Source organism: Diabrotica virgifera, chromosome 8 (genome assembly GCF_917563875.1).
Source record: "Diabrotica virgifera virgifera chromosome 8, PGI_DIABVI_V3a".
Taxonomy (NCBI): Eukaryota; Metazoa; Arthropoda; class Insecta; order Coleoptera; family Chrysomelidae; genus Diabrotica; species Diabrotica virgifera.
Genome location: NC_065450.1, coordinates 158,054,790 through 158,077,478, shown reverse-complemented (window position 1 = coordinate 158,077,478; position 22,689 = coordinate 158,054,790). Strand labels below are relative to the sequence as shown.

Genomic DNA, 22,689 nt, shown 5'->3' with positions numbered 1-22,689 from the left:
ATGTTGTTTTATTGCTTTTTTTACTAAGCTTATTTTTCTTTGAACGTACATGTAGTTATACAAAACCATAGATATATAATACTCTAGATTGCGCCTTACGATCTTAAAATGGGTGACGGTTGCGACAGAGATAAATGAGCCTATTTGGTCGGTAGTCTTTTTCTAATTCAAGGGGAGTATCGACGATTTCACTATCCTACTCTGTCGTCGAGTATTTTAGATGGTTTGACAGTTCGAGCGGATGGCGACGAGAACTGGTCGTTTGTCTTCGGACGTAGATAATCCTGGTTCGAATCCCATACCAATCTTTATTTTTTTATTTTTTATTTAATCAATATTGCGTTTATTAGATATTATTACATCTCTAAAGTAAATCTATGCAAAGAAATATATAACAAATAAGAAAAACTGTGTAGGTACCTATAGATTTTTAAAAATATAAAAGCCAATGTTATTTTTTTAATAAGCTAATTGTAGAATAGTATAAAGAAATAGGGAACTTGCATAAATTTTTAAATATTAAAATGATATTAAAAAACATAAGGTAACATGATCTTAAAACGCTTGCATGCGAAAAAAACAAATATTTTTAACCCGTACACTAATTACGACGCTTTGAAAATGCTATAAAATTCAAATATCTTAGGAGGCTCTTGAACGTCCTTCTATTGGTTCGACGTCACGAGCCACGGTCAATCGGGCCTAGCAGTCGGAAACAACGCGATTAGGGTAGGTATCATGGGTATATTACATTTTAATCGTCTTTAATGGAAAATTCCTAGGTATTATTTATGTTCATCTTATATATTGTAATAACCCTAACAACACACAACATTCCAGGAATGTACTACCAAAGTTCTATCAATATTTGAATGTCCTGGACATTTAGGGAACATTCGGTGAACATCTGATTAAATTATTCCTGGAATGTTACCATAAGACATTCTGTGAACATACTACCAATGTTCCTATATTTTAAGTTGCGAAATAATACATACGTGTAAGAGATACAACATTACTTATAACATACCAGACAAACTAAGTGACATTTTAGGCCTACAGTGCAATAATATGTCAAATTTAAAGAGTTTCCCAAGTTCAATGAATACAATATTATAAACATACAAATGTAATAAAAATTATTGTTCGCGAATATTCAATTTGGAATGCGATTTTGTTAATAAAAAAAATACTTATAACTTATGCAAAACCCAAGCGAGGCATTTATATTTATTTCTTTTGCGTTCATTTTCAAATTCGCCGTGCATATATTTTTGTGCATGGCGCTTGAGAGGGCATCACGTGACTAAAAACGACCAACCAACGACCTCGCTTCGGCCATCTTGGCATCTTCATCTTGGCGACCTTGCCGTTGCCCGGCCTTGCCTTGCCGTGGATTGTTGTTTGTATTTTGTATTATTTGTGCTTTTTAAGAATATTTTTTTAATTCGGATACTTTTATAATAGCTTTAATAGTATTATTAACATAGTGCATAAAATGGTGTCCTGTTTTTAACGCAGTTGGAGTAGCAGAAACAAATGTAGATAAAAAAATCTGCAGGAATAACGTTTCAATTATGACAGAAGCTCAAAACAAATGACTGAATGAAAAGCCCTATTAAAAGGTTAGTATGCAAATATGTAAACGAAAGCATGCCCTGTATTTCAGAAAATAAATTAATACTATTAATACCCTAATAATACTATTCATAAAAAATCTTTTAAGTAACGTAGATATAACAAAGTGAATAAAAGGCATAAATCAGAAGAATTATTATTTTATTTTATAAGTTAATAATTGGTCATATCCATTTATTATTTTAATAATAATTGTGAATAAGCCACAAACTTCGCTTATTCCTAACTAAAATAGTAAATAGAGATAGGTAATAACAAAAGGATTTGTAAAACTAAAATAATTCTTTTTGCGTTTTTGCTAGTGTATGCGTTTATAAATAGGATGGTAGACCACACACTATAATATGCAGTACCAACTAATGAATACACAGAATATTATAGTCGATTTGCTAAACTCAGTCTCAGTAATAATTACTGTAATTTTGGCAAAATTGGCCAAAAACAAAAAAAATTACCTACTAAAATCACTAGCCAGTTGTGTCTGAGTTTGGGGAACCGACTATACTAATAAACAATTTCTAAGCTGTTTTATAATAATTTTGTGAGTTCATTAATCATATTTTTTATTTAAAACTAAAATTTGTTAATAATGCTTAGTAATGCATATATTTTGTATTTTTAGCTTTCCAGAAGATCCTGCGAAGAAGACAAGAAAATATAGATTAGATTTGTTAATAGAGGAGTATGTTCAAAACACTTTTTAGAAAAAGATATTGACAGAACTTCACTTTCATCTGTTCGTTTGAGAGACTGTGCTGTTCCAATAGCTTATGTCACACAGGTATATGCATAACCTAATTAATAATACAGTCCGTACAATATAGATACTGTTGTAATTCATTATCTACATCGGAGATCTAAGTTGACATTGTTGCCCAACTACAAAAAATTTTTGAATTCATTTTAAGTCAAATATATCACATAATTATTGCGAAGTAGATTATACAACAAAACAGATTAATATTCAATGTAAATAAATAAAAACATCAGAAATCGAAAACAAGAATTAAGGTATAATCTTATGTTACAGTTATTAAGGTACCAAGGGTATTATAGGGATATACGTTGACCGAAAGCGTTATTATTATAATACCTGTGGTGCCTTCAACGTTTAATGTCCGACTAAATTATTCTTTATATGCGAAAAATTTGAATGAATTTTGAATTGATTAGTTTTTAAATAAGTACATTTACCAGTAACAGTAGTAACGTAATTGTGGTAACCATAGTTTTAGTTAGGTTGATATTTGTCAACTTGACAGTATCTAAGTCGTTATTTAAATTTAATGCCCAAGGGCGTTATATCGTACTTAACAGACTTCGAAATGTCATTATTTGTCAAATAATGTACCAGTAGGACATTAAAGTAAATAATAAAAACAATAAATATAATGAATACTAAATACTTATTTGTTTGTGAAAAATCTATTTCTTTGTGGCTTTTTTGTAATTAATTATTCTAATGGGGAAATAAGCCACAATTTACTTGAAAAAATAATTTTATTAAAGTTTCTACTTCCACATCGGATGTCGTTGTCAAAATACAAAATGTTCATTATTATTATTTTATTTATTAAATATTATTTAGTATTTATTTTTTTATTATTATTATTTATGCATATTATTACCTGTAAATAATATTTCTTCTGATTGTTAATTGTAAAGGATAGAAAAATTACCTTTTATTTTATTTTCTTTTAGAATCAGCTGAGAGAAGTGGTCTACAAAAAACCAGAAAGGAAACGGAATATGTGGCTACGAAAAGCAAAAGAAAGGTTTACAAAGCAAATGTGACACATTTTTTTTATAATATTTAGGAATGTCAGCAAATTACATTAAAAAATGTATGTAAAGATTTTTTGCAATAAAAATGTTTATATTTATCAAGGATGTATTATTTGGTATGGCCATATATCGTCAGTGATGTGACAGTACCTCCTATCTGTTTTTTTCAAGAGATTTGTAAGATAGACTAAAAACTTGTTTCGGCCACCTCCTGTTTTCATATATTTTTTGACTTGTTTTGCAGTAAATTCAACTATCTATTTACTACAAAAAAAGTCAGAATACGTACGAAACCAGAAAGTGACCTTAAAAAATGTTTTTCGTCTCCTGCAAACCTCATGAAAAAACATATAGGAGGTATTGTCACATTACTGACGATATATTTCAGTGAATGTCTAAAAAATATACTGTGAATGTTCAAAGAACGTTCGTAGACATTCATGGAATGTTCTAACAAGACATTCAGTCTAAAAATATACTGTGAATGTCCAAAGAACATTCATGGAATGTTCCAACAAGACATTCATTCTAAAAAATAGACTGTGAATGTCCAAAGAACATTCGTAGACATTCATGGAATGTTCCAACAGAACATTCTAAGAATATTTAAAATGCTGACACAGCACTTTCCTGGTACTTTCCAGGGACATTCGTGTGCATTTGGGGACATTCCAGGAATGTTTTCAATGTCCTGTGTGTACATTCTAGGAACATTCATGGAATGTTTTGTGTTATTAGGGAAGTAGTTCCCCAATCAGCTTAGTTTTAAACTGAAATTCATAAAGTTAAGTGCTACTTTGTAAAAAGTTTAAAACGCATAATATGACGGACGAGGGTTTTTCAAAAGGTCAATCTGACTAACTTACCTACCGTTGAAGTCTTCATGGTGGCAACTTTTATAAAAAGTAGTGAAAGCTATTCTATTGTAGAAATGCGAGGTGTCAAGGCAAATAAGTAAGAGTTATTAATAAGCGTGTTTAAACCGTTTATAACAATAGTTTGGTAACATTATATTATAGTACACGGTTTACCTCGTGGGTTTGATCTACCTACCTCTAATCGAAGGATTTCGTATATTCTGGAAAAGATTACGGTGTAATTTGCATTATAATAAAGATTATATTTTATTGTAATATTTATTAGTACCTACTGGAATCTTTCATTATTGTGTTCAAAGCCTTCTGAGAAAAGATTATGGTGATTAGCAGACGTACCGATATAACGTGTACATAGCCAACAAAATCCTTGTGTTAATAATACGCATAAATAAGAAGAATCATTATTGTAATTTTACAAGTTAATATATTTATCATCTCAGCTTATACTTACACCGTATCCCTCGGTAGACCGCAAGCTATAGTACAAACCCAACTGTAGACCGCATACTATAGTAGCACCAATACTTTTTAGTTACTCTTACTTTTATTAGGTACTAAAAGTTTTGTTTATTTTTAAGTTACTTGTTTCTTCTTTGTTCTTCAACACAAGAAACGACAAAACTAATTTCATAAAAAAGAACTTTTTGATACATGTCAACAGAGATAAAATGTTAATATTTTGCCTGTCACAGAAAAAATCATTTTTGCCACAGAGTAAAACAAGATATTTCAACTATATTATTTATCTATGGGCAAACTGCATTAAATGCAATAGCCCACCGAACGGGCAAACGATACGAGTGACCTGTGACTTCAGACCCCAGCTCTCGCTTTTGAAGTTGTTTGAAACGGAAATTTTAGGCGCGGAACTTTGACCATATGTTGTACGTACACTATTCATTGTTAAGACGTAATATTTTGAATATAACATTTTAAAACATAAATTAATAGGTTTATGCAAAAAAATTTTTTAGTGCAAGTTCCCTATTGTTAAAAATATTCGTAAAAAATTACCAATAATTAATATCAACATAATGTACCATCGATTTATTAATTGAATCGGTCATTTCAAAAACAACATGAGTCACATATTCCTAATTTTACAGAAGAGCAAAGAAAACTAACTATATAGTCGAAAGTTGGATGAAATGGATGACATCAAAATTCAGAGTTATATTGTAGTTTTGTTCCTAATGTTTTTACTGGACTGGTGTCGCTTTTGCACACAACGTTTATCTTAAAGTAGTCTATTCCTCTCAAAAAGTTAGTCTCTGAAAATTGTGGACTTTGCTGTTTTTGAAATGACCGATTCAATTAGACATTATTTTTATTTATGAAACTACTGTTACAATTTTTTAAAAAAGTAGTAGCAAAACAAACATTCACATCATTCGAATAAGGACGAATTTATATTAATAACGAATGACTTTTATTTTACTATGCAGTTCACAAATTATGTATTCTAATATTAACTTACTATACATACATTTATTATCTGCTAGATTTACTTAGGTCCATTTTTCAGAAGTAAAAATATCTAATAAACGCAATATTGATTAAATAAAAATAAAAAAGTAAAGTAAAAAAAAGTAAAGGGATTCGAACCACGATTATCCACGTCCGAAGACCAAAGACCATTTTCCGTCACCACCCGCTCCAACTGTCAACACATATTACTCGATAAAGTGGAATATTCACGTCGTCGATATTCCCCTTAAATTAAAAAGAGACTACCGACCAAATAGGCTCATTTATCTCTGTCGCAACCGTCACCCATTTTAAGATCGCAGGGCGCAATCTAGAGTATTATATATCTATGTACAAAACACAACCATTCTAACGCAATCATCTCAGATAATCCAGGTTGTAAGGCCGCTCCAGAAGAAAAATTGTCTGATTCGTTATATTTGCGGATTCCTGTTCAAAAGTGTCCCCTTTAAACAAATATAAATTGTGTCGATCAAAATTTTTGGGCAGAAATTGTTTAACAATTTTTTTACACAAATTCAAAAGATCATCATTTTTGGTCAATTATAAAGAAAAAAGGTACATACGAAAAGAATTTCGCCGTGAAACAAAAGCAAGAGGTATATTATATTTCAGTTTGTTCACATAGCGCAATAAACAATCTTACTAATAATTTCATTCTTATTAGAAATCATGAATATATGAATATCTCTGGACAAACTAAAATAAACCGAGTCTACTAGTATTATTAAAAAAAATCCACAAGGAAAAGAAAATGTTTCTCCTGTAGTTGGCTGTATACCATTAATCACAAAAATTGGAAAAAATCCTTTGTAAAAGGTATAAAATTTTATTAAAATCCCTTTAAAGGGCTACATCACAACAAAACGTTTTCGATTTTTATAAAAAATCATCTTCAGTTTTAGATAAACTGGATGCTAGCTGAGCCACCAAAGAAAAATATCCAGGTACAAACCCTTTAAATATAACATAGATGCGTTAAAAGTGCATACTTTAATAAAATGCCTTGTGATGGTCACATGGCAACTAGAATAATGCCCTAAGGTAATATATTTAAATTTCCCAACCCGTGGGATAGACGATAGTCTATTACTTTTTGGAGTTGCCATTAAGTCATTGGAATGTAAACAAATCAATGAACTCAATTTGGATCCCACGTATTGGGAAATTTCAATACATTACCTTAGGTTATTATCCTAGTTGTCATGTGACCATCATAAGGCATTTTATTACAGTTTGCACTTTTAACGCATCTATGTTATATTTAAAGGGTTTTACCCGGATATTTTTCTTTGGTGGCTCAGCTAGCATCCAGTTTATCTACCACTGATGATGATTTCTTATAAAAATCGAAAACGTTTTGTTGTGATGTAGCCCGTTAAAGGGATTTTAAAAAATTTTTATACCTTTTACAAAGGATTTTTTCCAATTTTTAGTATTATTTATTTGATTTAGCGTGTATGGCTATATCACAGTTTTTGTATATAAAGAAAGATAACAATACATTATTAATAATAATTAATTTTTATAAACGTTATAAACGAAAACTTAGTTGAAATTTGTTTTCTATGTGTGTTTCTTGTATTGCGATCAGATCAACATCGTTATCCTTTAATAGTCTAATTTGACATTATGCTCTACTTATACCTTCTATTATTTAATTGGCAAACTCTTATATTGGGCCAATTTCTTTTGTAGTTTGTTCCTTGGAAAGTCCATTCATTTAATTGTGTCATCTTTAATTATTCTAAAAAAACTGCGATATATGTACTTCTGCCAGGAGATCTTTGGAAAGATTGTCTGGCGCCTCTTTTGCTAGTTCTTTAGTTTACCGTATTATGTCGAATCACGACAAAATACATAACTCGATATGGATGCCGTAGCGACATCTGCCCAAAACAATTCAAAGCTTTATTTCCGAACAAAAATAATACTCTTAATGGGACCAAGTCTCTGGTTGCGCCTTCGTGGTTTCTATTACTTGCAAACTAATCGAATGTTAGATTAAAGAAGACTAAGCGAAGATCTATGATCTATAATTTGCATCTTAATACCCGTCTGTCCAACGTGGCAAAATTCCAACTAAAACACGGTCGTTTCTGTACTCAGATAGGAGTAAAACTAATACAAAAAATTTTGTATTAGTTTTACTAATACAAAATTTCTGTTTTCTGTTCCAACGAAAATTTGACCCCCCAGAAACTCATGTAACCCCCTACTGCCTAGGGATGGGAAAAACCTACCGGTTATAAACTACAACCGGTTTTTTTAATTCGAAACAACCGGTTGTACCGGTTGTTTTTTGTCCCGGTTATAACCGGTTTTTTCTTTTTAAAGTAATAACCGGTGAAAAACCGAATAAGTTACCTGTGGAAAAAAAATAATTTAGAGAAAAATGAAGAAATTTCTATCTATTTTCGATCTCAATCATATGTATTATAAATAATATGCGAAGTAATTAACCTAATCAACCATAATTCAACTTTTATTTACTAATAGAGAGCTGAACGAAAGAGTCACATCAGCTTTTATGAAACAATTTTGGGAATAGTTAAGTACAGTAGAACCCCGATTATCCGTGCTCCTCGGGACCGGACGTTGGCACGGATAAATGAAAAGCACGGATAATCCGAATATGTATTTCATATATAGCCCTACCATAAAAAGACAACAGAAAAAATAAATCTTTCATTATGAGTCTCCCTCTCCGCGTATAGAGTTTTCGTCGAGTGATTTACAGTGACGCTATTTTGATAAAACCTCAAAAATGCAACTTCAGTAATAGAAAATCATAGCACGGATAATCCGCAGCCGGGATAATCTGCACACGGATAATCGGGGTTCTACTGTATTTAGATTTAGATGATAATATTTACATAAAAAAGTAAGTGATCTGCTTGAAATCGATATTCCAACCATCATCTAAAAAATTGTTTATACTTGAGTACTTGAGACTCTTGTATGAAATGTAAATACCGAAATACGATTAGGAATCTCCATTATGTAATTTTTAAACAATAAATAATTCTTAGGAAATTACAAAAGTATTAAAAAATATTACCTACTGAAATTTTTTGATTGCAATAGAGAAGTAAATAATGAATTGGTTTATCGAATTTATTTTTACGTAAAATACAAGTCATTTGGATATTTTTTAAACTCGATAGATCCAAGGGACATTTCGGTAGATCGGTAGGATCATCACTTTTGGGAATATCCCAATTATTGACAACGCAATATACGCCGACGCCGTCTACAACGAGCGACGAATCAGAGATTGGGGTACTTTCGACCATTTTTAGGTTAATTTGAAAGAGCCTGGGAAAATGTTATAGGTTGAATTGGTTGGGGAATGCTTCGGAAGGAAAATTGAGCAAACTAAAGTGCAATATAAATTATAACCTATTGATTATAACATTATAACCTATTGAGTATTTGCTTTTGATTAAAAAAACCGAAAAGCGGTTTTTGGAACAACCGGTTTTTGACCGGTTATAACCGCCAGTTTAAACCGTACGTAAAAAAAAAGTATAACCGCTAACCGGATTTTTGTTTCACAACCGCCATCCCTACTTTACTGCCCCGCATCGACCACCACATTTTTTTTAAATAGCATGTGTGGTCGAGTGGCACCTCATTTGAAAGTTTATTTTTTACTATAAACGACGCTCTATTTTTTTTAATTTACGTAATAAGTTTGAAAAGAATTTTGGACTTAACAAATCTATTATAAATTAGTTAAATCCAAAATTATCTTAAAAATTATTCCGCAAATTAAAAAAAATAGAGGGTTCTGTGGAGAAAAAAAATATCTTTCAAATGATGTGCCACTCGACCACACTTGCTATTTAAAAAAAAATTGAGGGTTGATGCGGGGCAGGGAAAGGAAGACGATTTTAAATGAAAATTCATCCCCCTTTCAATACAAATTTACATGTTTTTTAAATTCTGAAGAAACTCTTGGTTTCTGAGTTACTGGGGGTGGGGTCAAACTTTCGTTGGAACACTCTATATTTAGTATTTAAAAACAGTATCGTGCGATTTTTCTAAAAAGTTCACTCTTTCGAGTTATAAGTGATTTTAAATTTGAAGATGTATAAATACGCATTTTCGAGGATTGAAAACTCTAAATAATATGATAATTATCAATTATTTTTGATGATGCCAAGTGCCTACATTTATTAAACATTCCACTTCAAGATTCACATGAGTAGTCGGCGCTTACTTCAATTTAGAGCGTTGTTTTTTAAATGTTTTTAAGTGTTTAAATCCAGTCGACTTAAGCCGCCGCGCGTCAGTCTATATAATGCGTCTCTGTCGCGCTATACGATTGGTATAGTGTCGATGGCGTTAATTAGCACATTGGCAATAAATTATTGAATATCAAATATTTGTCGAGAATTTTTGGGACAAGTATGTATAATATAAAATATATAATAAGTGCGATAGAGAGGCAACATATAGAGTGATGGGCGGCGGCGCGCTGCTGAGTGCGTCAGCTTAAAAGCCGACTGGACGCGTATAAATAATAATTAAAAAAATAATGGTATATATAGAAATATATTCCGAATACGGTCATAATCTTAAAATTGAATGTTTAAACTTCATTCGTCGTCTGCTGTTTTATAAATTGTTAAAGTCGCAGATTAAGGATGTACCAGAAAGAACTTCCAACAAGAAAAGTTTCAGATTTAAATAACTATTTACCATTTTAATTTTTATAGTGATGGTGAATTCTGTATCTGAGATATTCAGTTTGTTTAAACTTCAATTTAGGCACTTAACAACCTCAAATATAGTAAATTATATAAATGTGATTTCAAACCTAATGTCTCGAAAATTATCAACATTTGAGAAAAAACACTCCTAATGGCTCAAAAAATCATACAAACATATTTTTCGGGGCAAAAATAGGCGATCTTTTGAGTTGGTTTTAAAAAACTGTTTAAAAAATTTCTGCCCGAAAATTTCGCCCGGCACTTTTCTGATTTATAAAGGAGATATTTTTGTTGAGGAATCCACAAAGAAACCGAATCAAAAATTTTACATCTTTAGGCCCGATTCGAAAAAACGCTGACAGTGAATTTTTTTAAAACCCCACGCGCATACGCACACAACAGTATGGAGTTAGTTGCTATATCTTTCAAGTTATATATGTATTAGTGCAAATAAGGTGTGAAAAAGTAGGATCGGTACTCACCGGAGGGACCGCAGACGTTCGGATACAATTAGCGTCTCTTTGCAAAGACAATGACGTCGAATTTGCAAAATAACAAAACACTTACTCAACACACACTACACATGACACTAGGTACCTAATTGCAATAATTCACCGTACCTACCATGCCAATGGGCATTAGTTGTCGAGGCATTAGCTAAATAAAAAATAAATAAAAAAAAATGGTGTGAAAAAATATATTAGGGTTCTTAGTAAATATATTTATTACAATTTTTGTGTCTTTGGACTTGCTCGGGAATAAGATAATAAGTATTATTGAAACATTTTTATATATTAAAACACTTTTATATACCTACTTCACTTGGCCTTTGTCACTATGTCCAAGAAAGCTTGTAATACAATAAAAACATAGCGATTATAGGTAAGTGGTAGAGCATTAGACTGCAGATAGAGAGGGCTCCAGTTCAAACCTGAGTGTTTCCTATTTTTTTTATTTTTGGTATTGTTTTTGGAAAGTAGTAAGTATTAAAATTAGTTTAATATTTAAATAAAAATACAATTAAACTGTTTAAAATATGTACGTGCGTACAAAGTAGGTAGCTACACACATTCTTTTTTTTTAACGGGAGTGGCCTCATAACATCAACTAACAAAACATAATAATTTTTAACCCAGTCACCACAGCACAGATACCTGTCAACCCCAGTTCCTGCACTCACAACCCGCCCCCCTTTAGCGCATGTTCGTCAATCGTCAATGGGGGTTGTTTGCTCATGCATACCAAATCCACGCTAGAGTTAAGGTCTAGTTTATAAATCGGGCGCGGATGTTCGAACGAGTGTTTTCCGACAATTTTTTGTATCGCGACACCTGACACCTGTAAAAGTTTTTAGTGATGGGTTGAAATGTGTCATTTTTATTATCAGAAAGTAGAGACGATTTTTGATTAATTTATCAATGCACAATCACAATATTTAAGTATTTTAAGTAGTAACATTTGTTCTGGAAAATAATTCTTTTGTTTCTAACGACACGAATGAGTAAAATATACAGTCGTAAAAATGAAAGAATACCCATGAACGATCATATCATGCACATATTTTGGATTTGCTGCCTTTTTCTATAAATAACAAACGAGAGAGATAGATTATTAAGTGTTGTCTACAAAGCAAAAACGTTATCCAAGACATACGCAGTTACATATTTATAATTGACAGAGTGAGACGTCGATACAATTGTTCAACGTAGTTATATTAATTTAGTAGAAAATTTAAACTCACACTTGACTATTTCTGTACTTCTAATGTCATTCTTAGAAAAACATTCAACATGAGTAGAGATAATGATTGTATAAACTACTATTCGAGTAATCGTGCTGGTCAACTATAATCTGACTGATTCGATTTCTGTCACTTTGACAGTGAAACTGGGTCAGGTTCGGTAGAGTTTATAAATGTTAATAATCAGTCGTATTTACTTAAATAAATTCAGTTTTTTTAAGAGCTATTTTGATATTATATCGTATTTTTGGTTTGGTAAGTATTTAATTAAAATACGTCAACAAAATTTGTAAGTAATCATCTGTCAATATGGTTAACTTCTGCTGTCTATGAGTTCGCCAAACGTGTACATATTACTCTGACTTTTAAATCATAGTGTATGAACCTTACAGATTAATATGTTTTTACGAATATACATTTATTTGCAGATAATGTTTGGAAAATGATCTGGATACCTAATGATCTAAATTTATTAAGTTTACTTTCATTTTAATCACTTAATGCAGCTCTAATCACTTAATGGAGAAATTCATAATACTATATTTGCTTACTCATTATTTTTGTATTATCAATCTATATCAAATAATTAATTACGGTACTAATAGTAACATTTATCACCAATAAATATATATTTTCAGAAAAAGAATAACATCACAAAAATTTTTAACATATTCTGACGTAGCGAAAAATCGTACGGTGGGGTAGTAGTCACATCCGTTTGTTTTCAGTATTATCTTAGTTTAGACTTTGTTTTGACTAGAACTTTTTGATTCGATTCGTATGCATATCATCGATGACGCATGGGAATTCTTTCATTTTTCCGACTGTATGTGTGTTTCTTTTATTTGTTTTCTAGAACAAAAATATATTAACACTAGACAATCTTGACAGTAGGTATTGTTTAAAATAAAGTACACAACGCTAATTCTATTTTTGTGCAAAAAATGAACAAATATTTATCGGCCAGCTTAAATAACGTTGTGTCAATGGATTTAGAGACTTCATGGGCAGCACAGTATCTTAAAAGTCCACAATCAGAGATGGTTAAAACAAATTATGTGAGTATTAGTCCAGAGAAATAAGGATTTTCTCAGGAGAGTCAAATTATCAGATAGCTGACTACTTTTTTAGTTATTGTAGAGCTATAGGAAGAAAACCTACCTGTTTCCTGTCTAGAGTTCGCGTCCGTTTTTTAATAATATGCTAACCATTTAGTACAAAAAACGCGACTTTTTCGATGTTTTGCACAAGCTAAATAGTTGACATAAAATTACAAAATATGATTTTTTATAACATTAAAAAAGCTTCAAAATGCCGATTTTTTTAATGGTAAAAAGTCAATTTGTTGCTTCGCAAATTGCAAAATAAATGAAAAACGATTTTAGTTAATCACTTTTACTAAATTTAACGTTCAATTTTAGGTTTCACCCAAAGTTGGGTATTTTGGTATTTAACAAACCCTTAAAAGTTGAGACCGATCCATTAATTAGTTTAAGAGTTATTCTATTTGTCTATCCCAGGGACCTTTATCTTGCAATAACATAAGACAGAAAATAATGAACATAGTATGCCGTATGAAAATAGAAGAATGGTATTATCAAAATGTATTAAAAAAGATAAAAAATTAATTAATACATATTACCAAAAACCCTATTTGAAATTCTGTAGTTTATAAACATTTAGAATAACTTCAAAAATATTATCCGTAGAAATAATCTTTTTATATATTCGAAAAGCTAGTATTTTAATACGAATTTTCAAAAGAAATTTAACCTGGGTTCATTTGGAACAAAGTTAGCATGCGTTTTTTTAACTCGCAGCTAATTTGTTTATAATAATTAATGAATCTCATTAATGCCATTTGCAAGAATGGGATTTGTATTTTTTGTTAAAAGATTTGTACAAACATTTTATCTCCACATCACCCTCTACGATTTTTCAAAAATGAGGTTCAAACGGTTACTAGGGGGAACCTACAAATCCACCGAGTTAAAATACCGAAAAAGCAATTTCAAATGAATACAATTTTCTGCATCTCCAGATCAACTCAATGGATTTTGATCTTTCTTTTTTAAATTTGTATGTAATTTCTACGTACATCACAAATATGTAATTTGTTTGTAAATTTAGTAATTAGTAAGGAGTCTAATTTGTTTAAACCATTCTTGAAAAAAATACTTTTTTAACAAAAATCTATTTTTAATCATGGTATTATTATAGTCTAAGAGCTAGTGAACCCTCCGACTAACGGTCGTCCTGTAAGGCTAGAAATTTGTCTAGAGTGATAATTCATAGTACTCCAAGGCTAAAAACCATGACCTGGCAGGCATCAGCCGTGCACGTGTATCTACCAGGTGAATCGAAAAGTGCATAGTTTAGGGGTAAAATAAACTTTCTCCTGTAAGGTTTAAATTTAAGTATGTGTTTGATTAAGTCATTTAGAAGAAATGTGTACAATGACAGGCGATTCTGAAGAGCATAAGACCTTGCCGGGCGAGGGGAAAGATTATTGGTTTTTCCTAAAATTATTTTTTTTGCATCGAAAAATTTTTTTTGGGTCTTCTGAATCATTCCAAACAGAAAAGGTCTTTAGTGATTTTTCTCTTAAGTTAATAGTTTTTGTTATATGTATAAACGATTGAAAATTTTGAAAATTGCGGAATCGGCCATTTTTAACCCTAAATCGGACATTCATGTAAAAATTTCAATGTTGCCAAGGTACGTAGATATTCTTTAAACATTGATTGATGAAATCCCGAAGAGCTTTTTGCAATAAAATATCGAAAACCCGTTTGTTTTTTTAATTGCTTATCAAGCGGGCGCGACACTGTAGTATAAGTGAGGACGTTTGAGTTTGCATAAATTCATTATCTCGAGAATGGGCAAATTTTAAGAGAAATCCTCAGACAGGTCGATTTTTATTTTTGAATTAGGACTTTTTGGCATATATATAATACTAGTGACGTCATCCATCTGGGCGGGATGACGTAATCGATGATTTTTTAAATAAGAGTAGGGGCTGTGTGATAGCTCATTTGAAACGTTATTTAATTCTCTATTCAGTAATATAAAGATTAACATAATTATTTATACAGGGTGTACAAAAAACAATTTTCTTCTCTTTGTCAAATTTAATCAAAGTTAATTTAATAAAAAATATTTTGTTGTAGACCCTGTATAAATAATTATGTTAATGTTTATATTATTGAATAGAGAATTAAATAGCCTTTCAAATAAGCTACCACACAACCCCTACTCTCATTTAAAAAAATCATCGATTACGTCATCACGCTCAGATGGATGACGTCACTAGTATTATATATACGCCAAAAAGTCCTAATTTAAAAATAAAAATCGACCTGTCTGAGGATTTCTCTTGAAATTTGCCCATTCTCGAGATAATTAATTTATGCCAACTCAAACGTCCTCACTTACACTACAGTGTCGCGCCCGCTTGATTAACAATTAAAAAACAAAGGGGTTTCCGATATTGTATTGCAAAAAACTCTTTGGAATTTCATCAATCAATGTTTAAAAAATATCTACCTACCTTGGCAACTTTGAAATTTTTAGATAAATGTCCGATTTAGGGTTAAAAATGGCCGATTTCGCAATTTTCAAAATTTTCAATCGCTTATATAACAAAAACTATTAACTAAAGAGAAAAATCACTAAAAACCTTTTCTGTTTGGAATCATTCAAAAAACCTAAAAAAAATTTGTTCGATGCAAAAAAAATAATTTTAGAAAAACCCCTAATCTTTCCCCTGGCCTGGCAAGGTCTTATGCTCCTCAGAATCGCCTGTCATTGTACATATTTCTTCTAAATGACTTACTCAAACACATATTTAAATTTAAACCTTACAGCAGAAAGTTTATTTTACCCCTAAACGATGCACTGTTCGATTCACCTGGTAGATGCACGTGCACGGCTGATGCCTGCCAGGTCCATGGTACAAAGACGCCAGGTACGATATTGCGCATGCGACTATCAGCTGACCGCGTTCTGTCGACGTCACAATGAGAGTAGCTGCTGCTGGAATACATACGTTTATATGGGAGTTTTACCGATTTTTTAGCTTTTGGGGAGATTTTTGTGAGATTTAAGTTGATCAATAGGCTTGTTAGTGTGAAAAATTACTATTTACCCCTTAATGTATTGTCTCCAAAATTAGTTTATTTAAAAAACAACTGAAGGGTATCTTAAAATAAGTTTGTTGTAGTTTAACATTCTAAAATGTTTAATAGTTTAAAATTTATTGTTTATAAAGTATAGCTTTCTTAAAACTTTTGTAAATGGATACCGTTAATAAATAAATAATGTACAAATTAATTTTTTGAAATTTCATTCGGTCAACAAATTATTCAATTTTACAGAAATGATTGGAGTTTAAAGATGGATAACTATATACTTATGTATAACATTGGTGATTTGATGGTTTGAAATATTATATAAATTATATCCAATGTTCTTAATTACAATTTACGCTATATATGTCGGTATATACCTACTCCATATTTTTCCTATGCTAAATATGTAGTTCAAATGTCAAAATTGCTGTGTATAGTATTTTATATTGAAGACCAAAGTAATACCTAATTACCTATTCATCAAATTTTGCCCTATCGCAAAACAAAATTCTGACATAAATTTGTATCAGTTATCAATAGTTCCGACTGAACGTTATTAGAAAAAAATTAATATCATCTTACAGTGACTTAACCCCGGCTGGGCATTGGGCAATAAAAAAAGATACCTATTTAGATACTGCCACATGTATATATTTACTGCCATTTAGGTATTTATATTATACGTTTCTAGACCTTCTTCGCAAGTGCATGAAAATTTTTAGGATTAATAAGAATATTTTCTCAGATTTATCTGACGATGCAGAAAAAGAAGAAGTGGATGCAGACGTCGAAGAATTAAACCAATTACAATATATGATGCATTGGAATATGTCAGTGGGTATATCTGCAAGAAGTTAGATTTGCCTGAAAGTACGGATATTTCCACTTACACGTGGATTGACCAAGTCTCCGAAGGGGGCCTAAAGAAACCTCCAGAAGAATTGGTGGTAAAAATGCAACAACTGGATACTATATTTAATAATTTCAATGGGTCTGGACTTCACTAAAATCAGGGAAAAAATATTTGCAAAGACTGATTGATTTGTCTGAAAAGATTGAATGTGATTACAAAACCAAACACCTGTTCTTTCGGTCTCGCATGTATTTTGGGATTAAAAAATTAAACTTAACACTTCATGAAAATATGAGAAATAAGAGAAAATTAAAGAAAATTGTAACTTAAAGTCTTGTTTTTATTTGTTTTGTGATTTTGTTTCAGACATCAATTATTTTCATCTGTTTACTTGCAAATAACTGAAGGCTCGATTCATAGGCGCCCATACATATGGGTAGGGGGGCATGGCCCCCTATGGCCTTTCGGGTGCTTTAAACTCTATATTGTCATCCAAAGTATACAAAATGTAATGTGCAACATCTTCACGTCTAGCCCACCTACAAATTTTTATATGCATGCCCATGGTTCGATCCCCTCCTTAACACTGGAGCCAAATAAGACAAGCCAATCAAAAACCAGCCCGTAAAATTTATTTAAAAAGCGACGAATACAAACAAAATTTTAAATATAACTCGCAAATTTATTTTAGAAATTTATTTTTCTTCATTGTATTGTTAATTAATTTTTTAAATCAAAATAATAAAACACATACATTTTAATAAATCCGAAATAGTTAAACATAAATTATATTAATCTATTAAAATGACTCTTTATGACCAATTTAAAACTAATTGTGCTCCGAGTGCTAATGTTTTAAATGGGGAATATTTAAAATCACTCTCATTGTGACGTCATGCGCGAACTCATCCGAATGTCGGATATTCGGCTATCGTACCTGGCGTCTTTGTACCATGTGCCAGGTCATGGTTTTTAGCCTTGGTGTGCTATGAATTATCACTAGACAAATTTCTAGACTTACAGGACGACCGTTAGTCGGAGGGTTCACTAGCTCTTAGACTATTACTCAGGACACTCTGAGATAACCCTGAGGGACACCCCCTGAGGAACTCCCTGAGGGACACCCTGTATAACTGATACAGGTCTAGTCTAAATATAAAATATGCAGTTCAAAATTTCGTATTAATATAATAAAACTGTAAAATCTTTATTTACGGTTAGTAAATAATTATTTTTCTGTTTCAGGCTCGTTTTCAACAAAAACAGATGCAGGAAAAAGAAGAAAAACTTCTAAAATTATACGAAAATCAACAACAAAGAGCGTTTGATAGAGTTGGAAGAGGCAGTGCCGGCAGTAACGATAGTCTACATTCCTCAAATGGTGGTTTGCTTGGAGGTAAAGTGCGCCAAATGTTCGATGAACGAAGACAAAAGGCTGGAATCGATAAAAGTTACCCACTAGAGCCACTAAAATCAAAAAGTAATACTAAAAACATAAATATTGAAAGAAAAAATGGAACTGTGAAAACGACTGTCAAAAGCACTGTGCAAAGTAGTACTAGTGTAATAAGAAATGGAAAACCACTGGTTAAAAAAAGAGAAGTTGTAAATAGGCTATATGAAAATGATAATGGTAAGTAATCATCATCTTCATCAACTTCATAATTATCATTAGCCGTTTTGAGTACACTGCTGAACATAAGCACTTTCCGTAAATAATTCCATTGCATCCGATATTCTTCTTCTTCAGGTGCCATCTCCGCTACGGAGGTTGGCAATCATCATAGCTATTTTAGTTTTTGAGGCAGTAGCTCCAAATAGTTCTTTTGAGCTGCATTCAGACCATTCTCTCAGGTTCTTCAACCATGAAATTCGTCTTCTTCCGATGCTTCTTCTGCCATCTATCTCTCCTTGCATTATGAGTCGAAGGATGCCATACTTCTCGCCCCGCATCACATGTCCGAGATACTGTAGTTTTCTTTCTTTAATTTTAAGTTCAACTTCCTTCTCTTTATCTATTCTTCTCAGTATCCGATATTGAGAACCGCTAATCCAGTTGTACAGCATGCGCTCGATGTCGTCCGACCAACTTGTTGGAAGTAGGTCATTCAATCTGGCAACATGTTCCTCCCAGTTCTATTTTAGTACTACTCTAAAAGTATTGATTTGGTGAAAAACTCTATCGAACAAAAGTTTCTTAGAATTAGTCAGTTTATCCATTTCGCGACTGATCTTAAACATATATTTTTTTACCCCTGAGATGGGGTGAAACTCACCCCTGGGGCAAAACCACACGTGGGCACCATATCACTTTTTTTCTTTGACGTGTTAGCTATGCGTATGCCAAATTTTATCTCAATTCAAGCGGTTCTTTAAAATTTACAGCAAAAACCGTGAAATAATGTACTAAATATTTTAACACAGCATCCGATTTTTAGGTAAAGAAGCTTTTGAAACTAATAGATATATTGATGATGGGACTGACGCATATCATTCCAAGTCCTACAGAGAAATGATAGAAATGTTGGATAATAACAATTCAAGTGATAGTTTAGAAAACGAAGAGATGCCTCGTATAGGATTCGATGAAGTTGACCACACCCAATTATATGAAAAAGACAATAACTTAACTAATAATAATAATAGTAATGGAACTGTTAAAAAGTTATACACAAAAAGTCCTGTTACAAATGGAGTTACCGCTAGAACTGAAAACGTAAGTAATGTTCCTTTTTTTAAAACGTTTTTATATACTTCACTTGTTCTTTGTGTATCTCTTGGTCACTGTGTCCGGGAAATTTTATAATCGATTTTAAACATACTTTCGGCTAGCTAGATAGGAAATTTTCAGAATATCTTAGAACTCGATAATAGTGCAATATTCAACAGCTTTTACATGGAAGCATTGAGTTTTGTTTTGAATTTTAAGCCGTTTTAAATGAAAATTATCCAATAACATTTAGATCCCGTTGTACAGTACGTTAATCAACAGCGAATAAAGCGGATATAGCAGATATAACTCAGTGGTAGAGCATTCGACTGCATATCGACTGGTCCCCGGTTCAAACCCGGGTGTTCAATTTTATTTATTTGTTTTAGTTTATTTTAATTATATAGAATATTTGTATTTCATATTTTTTTAAGTTAATATAATATTAGCTCTACTGATGTATATCACAGTTATTATTTTGAAACATATTTCATTAATTTTGTACCATTTTAAACATTTTCTGTGATTTATACGAGTTTAAAATCGATTACAAAGTTCTTTCATGATAAAGGAATTGAAACAACAGAATAGTTTTTAATTTTATATTTTGTTCTAGCAAAAATAAAAACGTGCTATTATAAAAGATACTATAGTATCTAGTGTTGCCCAAATGCAAGATCAAGACGAGACTTAGACAGTCTTGGCCTTGGTCTTGCAACAGTACACCTGGTCTTGGTCTTGGTCTTGGTATTGCGCTCCAGGTCTTGGCCTTGGTCTTGGTCTTGCAGCAAGAGTCTTGCAAGTCTCGCAGTTGCCCACTAGCCTATTACATATCTTAGAACAACGTAACAGAGTAGGTAAATTTGAAGCTTGAATTATTTATTCGTTAACAATATCGCTGTAATAATATTCTTGCCAGAAGGTAAATTGTCGTTGTACCAATAGGTACCGGATACCGTACCGGTACCAATGAGTGTACCAATCAAACTGTGTCTTTTTCTCAAAGTTCGCATCATCCTGTGGAATATTCTAGCCTTTATAAAATACTGAAATTAAAATCCTACTACAGTCTGATATTTTCTTAACATTCTGTTTTTTTATTGATTCGCTTGGATAACAACAAGGTTAGGTATTTTAATAACTAGCCATGTTTTTCATCAATACAGGCTGTTTTGAAATAAATATGGTAAATTTTAAAGGGGTAATTCTAAACAAAACGCTTACACGTAGGTATGCGCGCCATTGGTGAATATTAAAATCTTAATTGTATGTCAAAAATGCGTAATAACTACCTCTTAAAACCTACCAAATTTCATTCGCATATCTCAACCGGTTTTAGGGCAATAAATAAATCGTCAGTTTGTAAGAACAATTTTAACATCCCCTATTTCGGAAACGAGGCATTTGCGAACATACGTTTAAAAGCAAACTGTCATTACTTTTTCTTGCAGAGTAATTACCCCTTAAAGTTTGCCATACTAATTTAAAAACACCCTGTATTGATGAAAAACAAGGCTAGCTAAAAAAGTACCTAACTTTTTATTTTCCAACATAAGCGAATGAGTCAAAAAACAAAATGTTAAGAAAATATGAGGCTATAGTTGGGTTTTAATTTTAATATTTTATAAGCTAGAATATTCTATAGGGTGATGCGAACTTTGAGAAAAAAAAACACAGTTTGATTGGTACACCCGGTATACAATGACTATTTACCTGCCTAGCAATAGTATTATTATAGCGATATTGTTAAAGAAAAAGGTTCTAACATATTAAAAAAATCACTTCAATCGGACAAAAGATTTAGGAAATTCAAGACATAAAAATGACCCGTTTTTAAGGTGATGCGTCAATTTCTTGGAGTAGTGTATATCACCAAACACAAAGAGTAACAAAAGAGCAGTCGATTGATAAAACAAATGACCAATTTAATTTAACTACAGAAAAAACTGCTAAATGTACTTTTGTCTTGAATACATTTCACTGTAATATTTCTTTGTTCAATGCCTCGGTAGACAGTATATCGTTATTAAATATTTCATTATTTTGTTTACACGGTATGTATAGTCGGCATTTTCTGCATTAATGTGTCTCGTTATTAATACTTTTAAGTATTAGCGGCATTCTTTCAGCAAATTTTGTCTAACTGAATGAGCAGGGACGCGCCAAGTAATTTCGGCGCCGTCGTGCAAAATATTGATAAGCGCCTTTATCAAAATTACCAGGGTAGAACAATCACTCCTTCACATTTCTACGTGGAAAACTATGAATTTTTTTTTACGTCTACCCAGATTTTTTTTTGAAGGAAATAATAAGTACACAGTACTGTTATAAAAAATAATATATTCTTCTTCCTTCTTGTATGGAGGCTTTAAAGCATGTTATTATTCTTCAATATTTGCCTCCTAAATTGTATAGATTATCGCACCATCCTCTTCTTTGTTCTGCCAATAATTATTCGTCAATTTGGTGACTTATTGACTTATCTCGTGCTATTCGTACTATCCTATCCTCTGCCATTCTACTAATGTGTCCGTTCCACTCCTGTCTCCGTTTTGTCACCCATCCATTTTATGTCTTCTACGTTGCATGATCTTCTTATGGTTTCGCTTCTCTCACTATCCAACAGACTTTTGCCTGATATTCGTCGAAGTATTTTCATCTCTGTTGTACCACAGCTATTTCTCAGTCGGAATTATTATTTTTTAATTAGTTGGTTTGATTTAGATGAGCATGAGACATGACAGTTCA

The 22,689-nt window shown here is 31.8% G+C and overlaps 1 protein-coding gene and 1 long non-coding RNA gene across 4 annotated transcripts in view; both read left to right on the top strand.

The window, feature by feature from the left end:
• LOC114339852 (zinc finger C2HC domain-containing protein 1C-like) overlaps window positions 1-22,689 on the top strand; it is a 252,552-nt gene that overhangs the window by 178,668 nt on the left and 51,195 nt on the right. For 2 of the 3 annotated variants that reach the window (XM_050659306.1, XM_050659307.1), the window contains 2 exons: window positions 18,477-18,864; window positions 19,670-19,947. In XM_050659306.1, the coding sequence (XP_050515263.1) occupies window positions 18,477-18,864; window positions 19,670-19,947 (666 nt within the window). Of the gene's footprint in view, window positions 1-13,172; window positions 13,307-18,476; window positions 18,865-19,669; window positions 19,948-22,689 lie in introns of those variants that run through there. The other variant, XM_050659305.1, reaches the window with a different exon arrangement.
• On the top strand, window positions 2,298-3,521 carry LOC126890410 (uncharacterized). The gene is made up of 2 exons (XR_007700309.1): window positions 2,298-2,419; window positions 3,340-3,521. It is a non-coding gene; the product is annotated as an uncharacterized LOC126890410 (long non-coding RNA).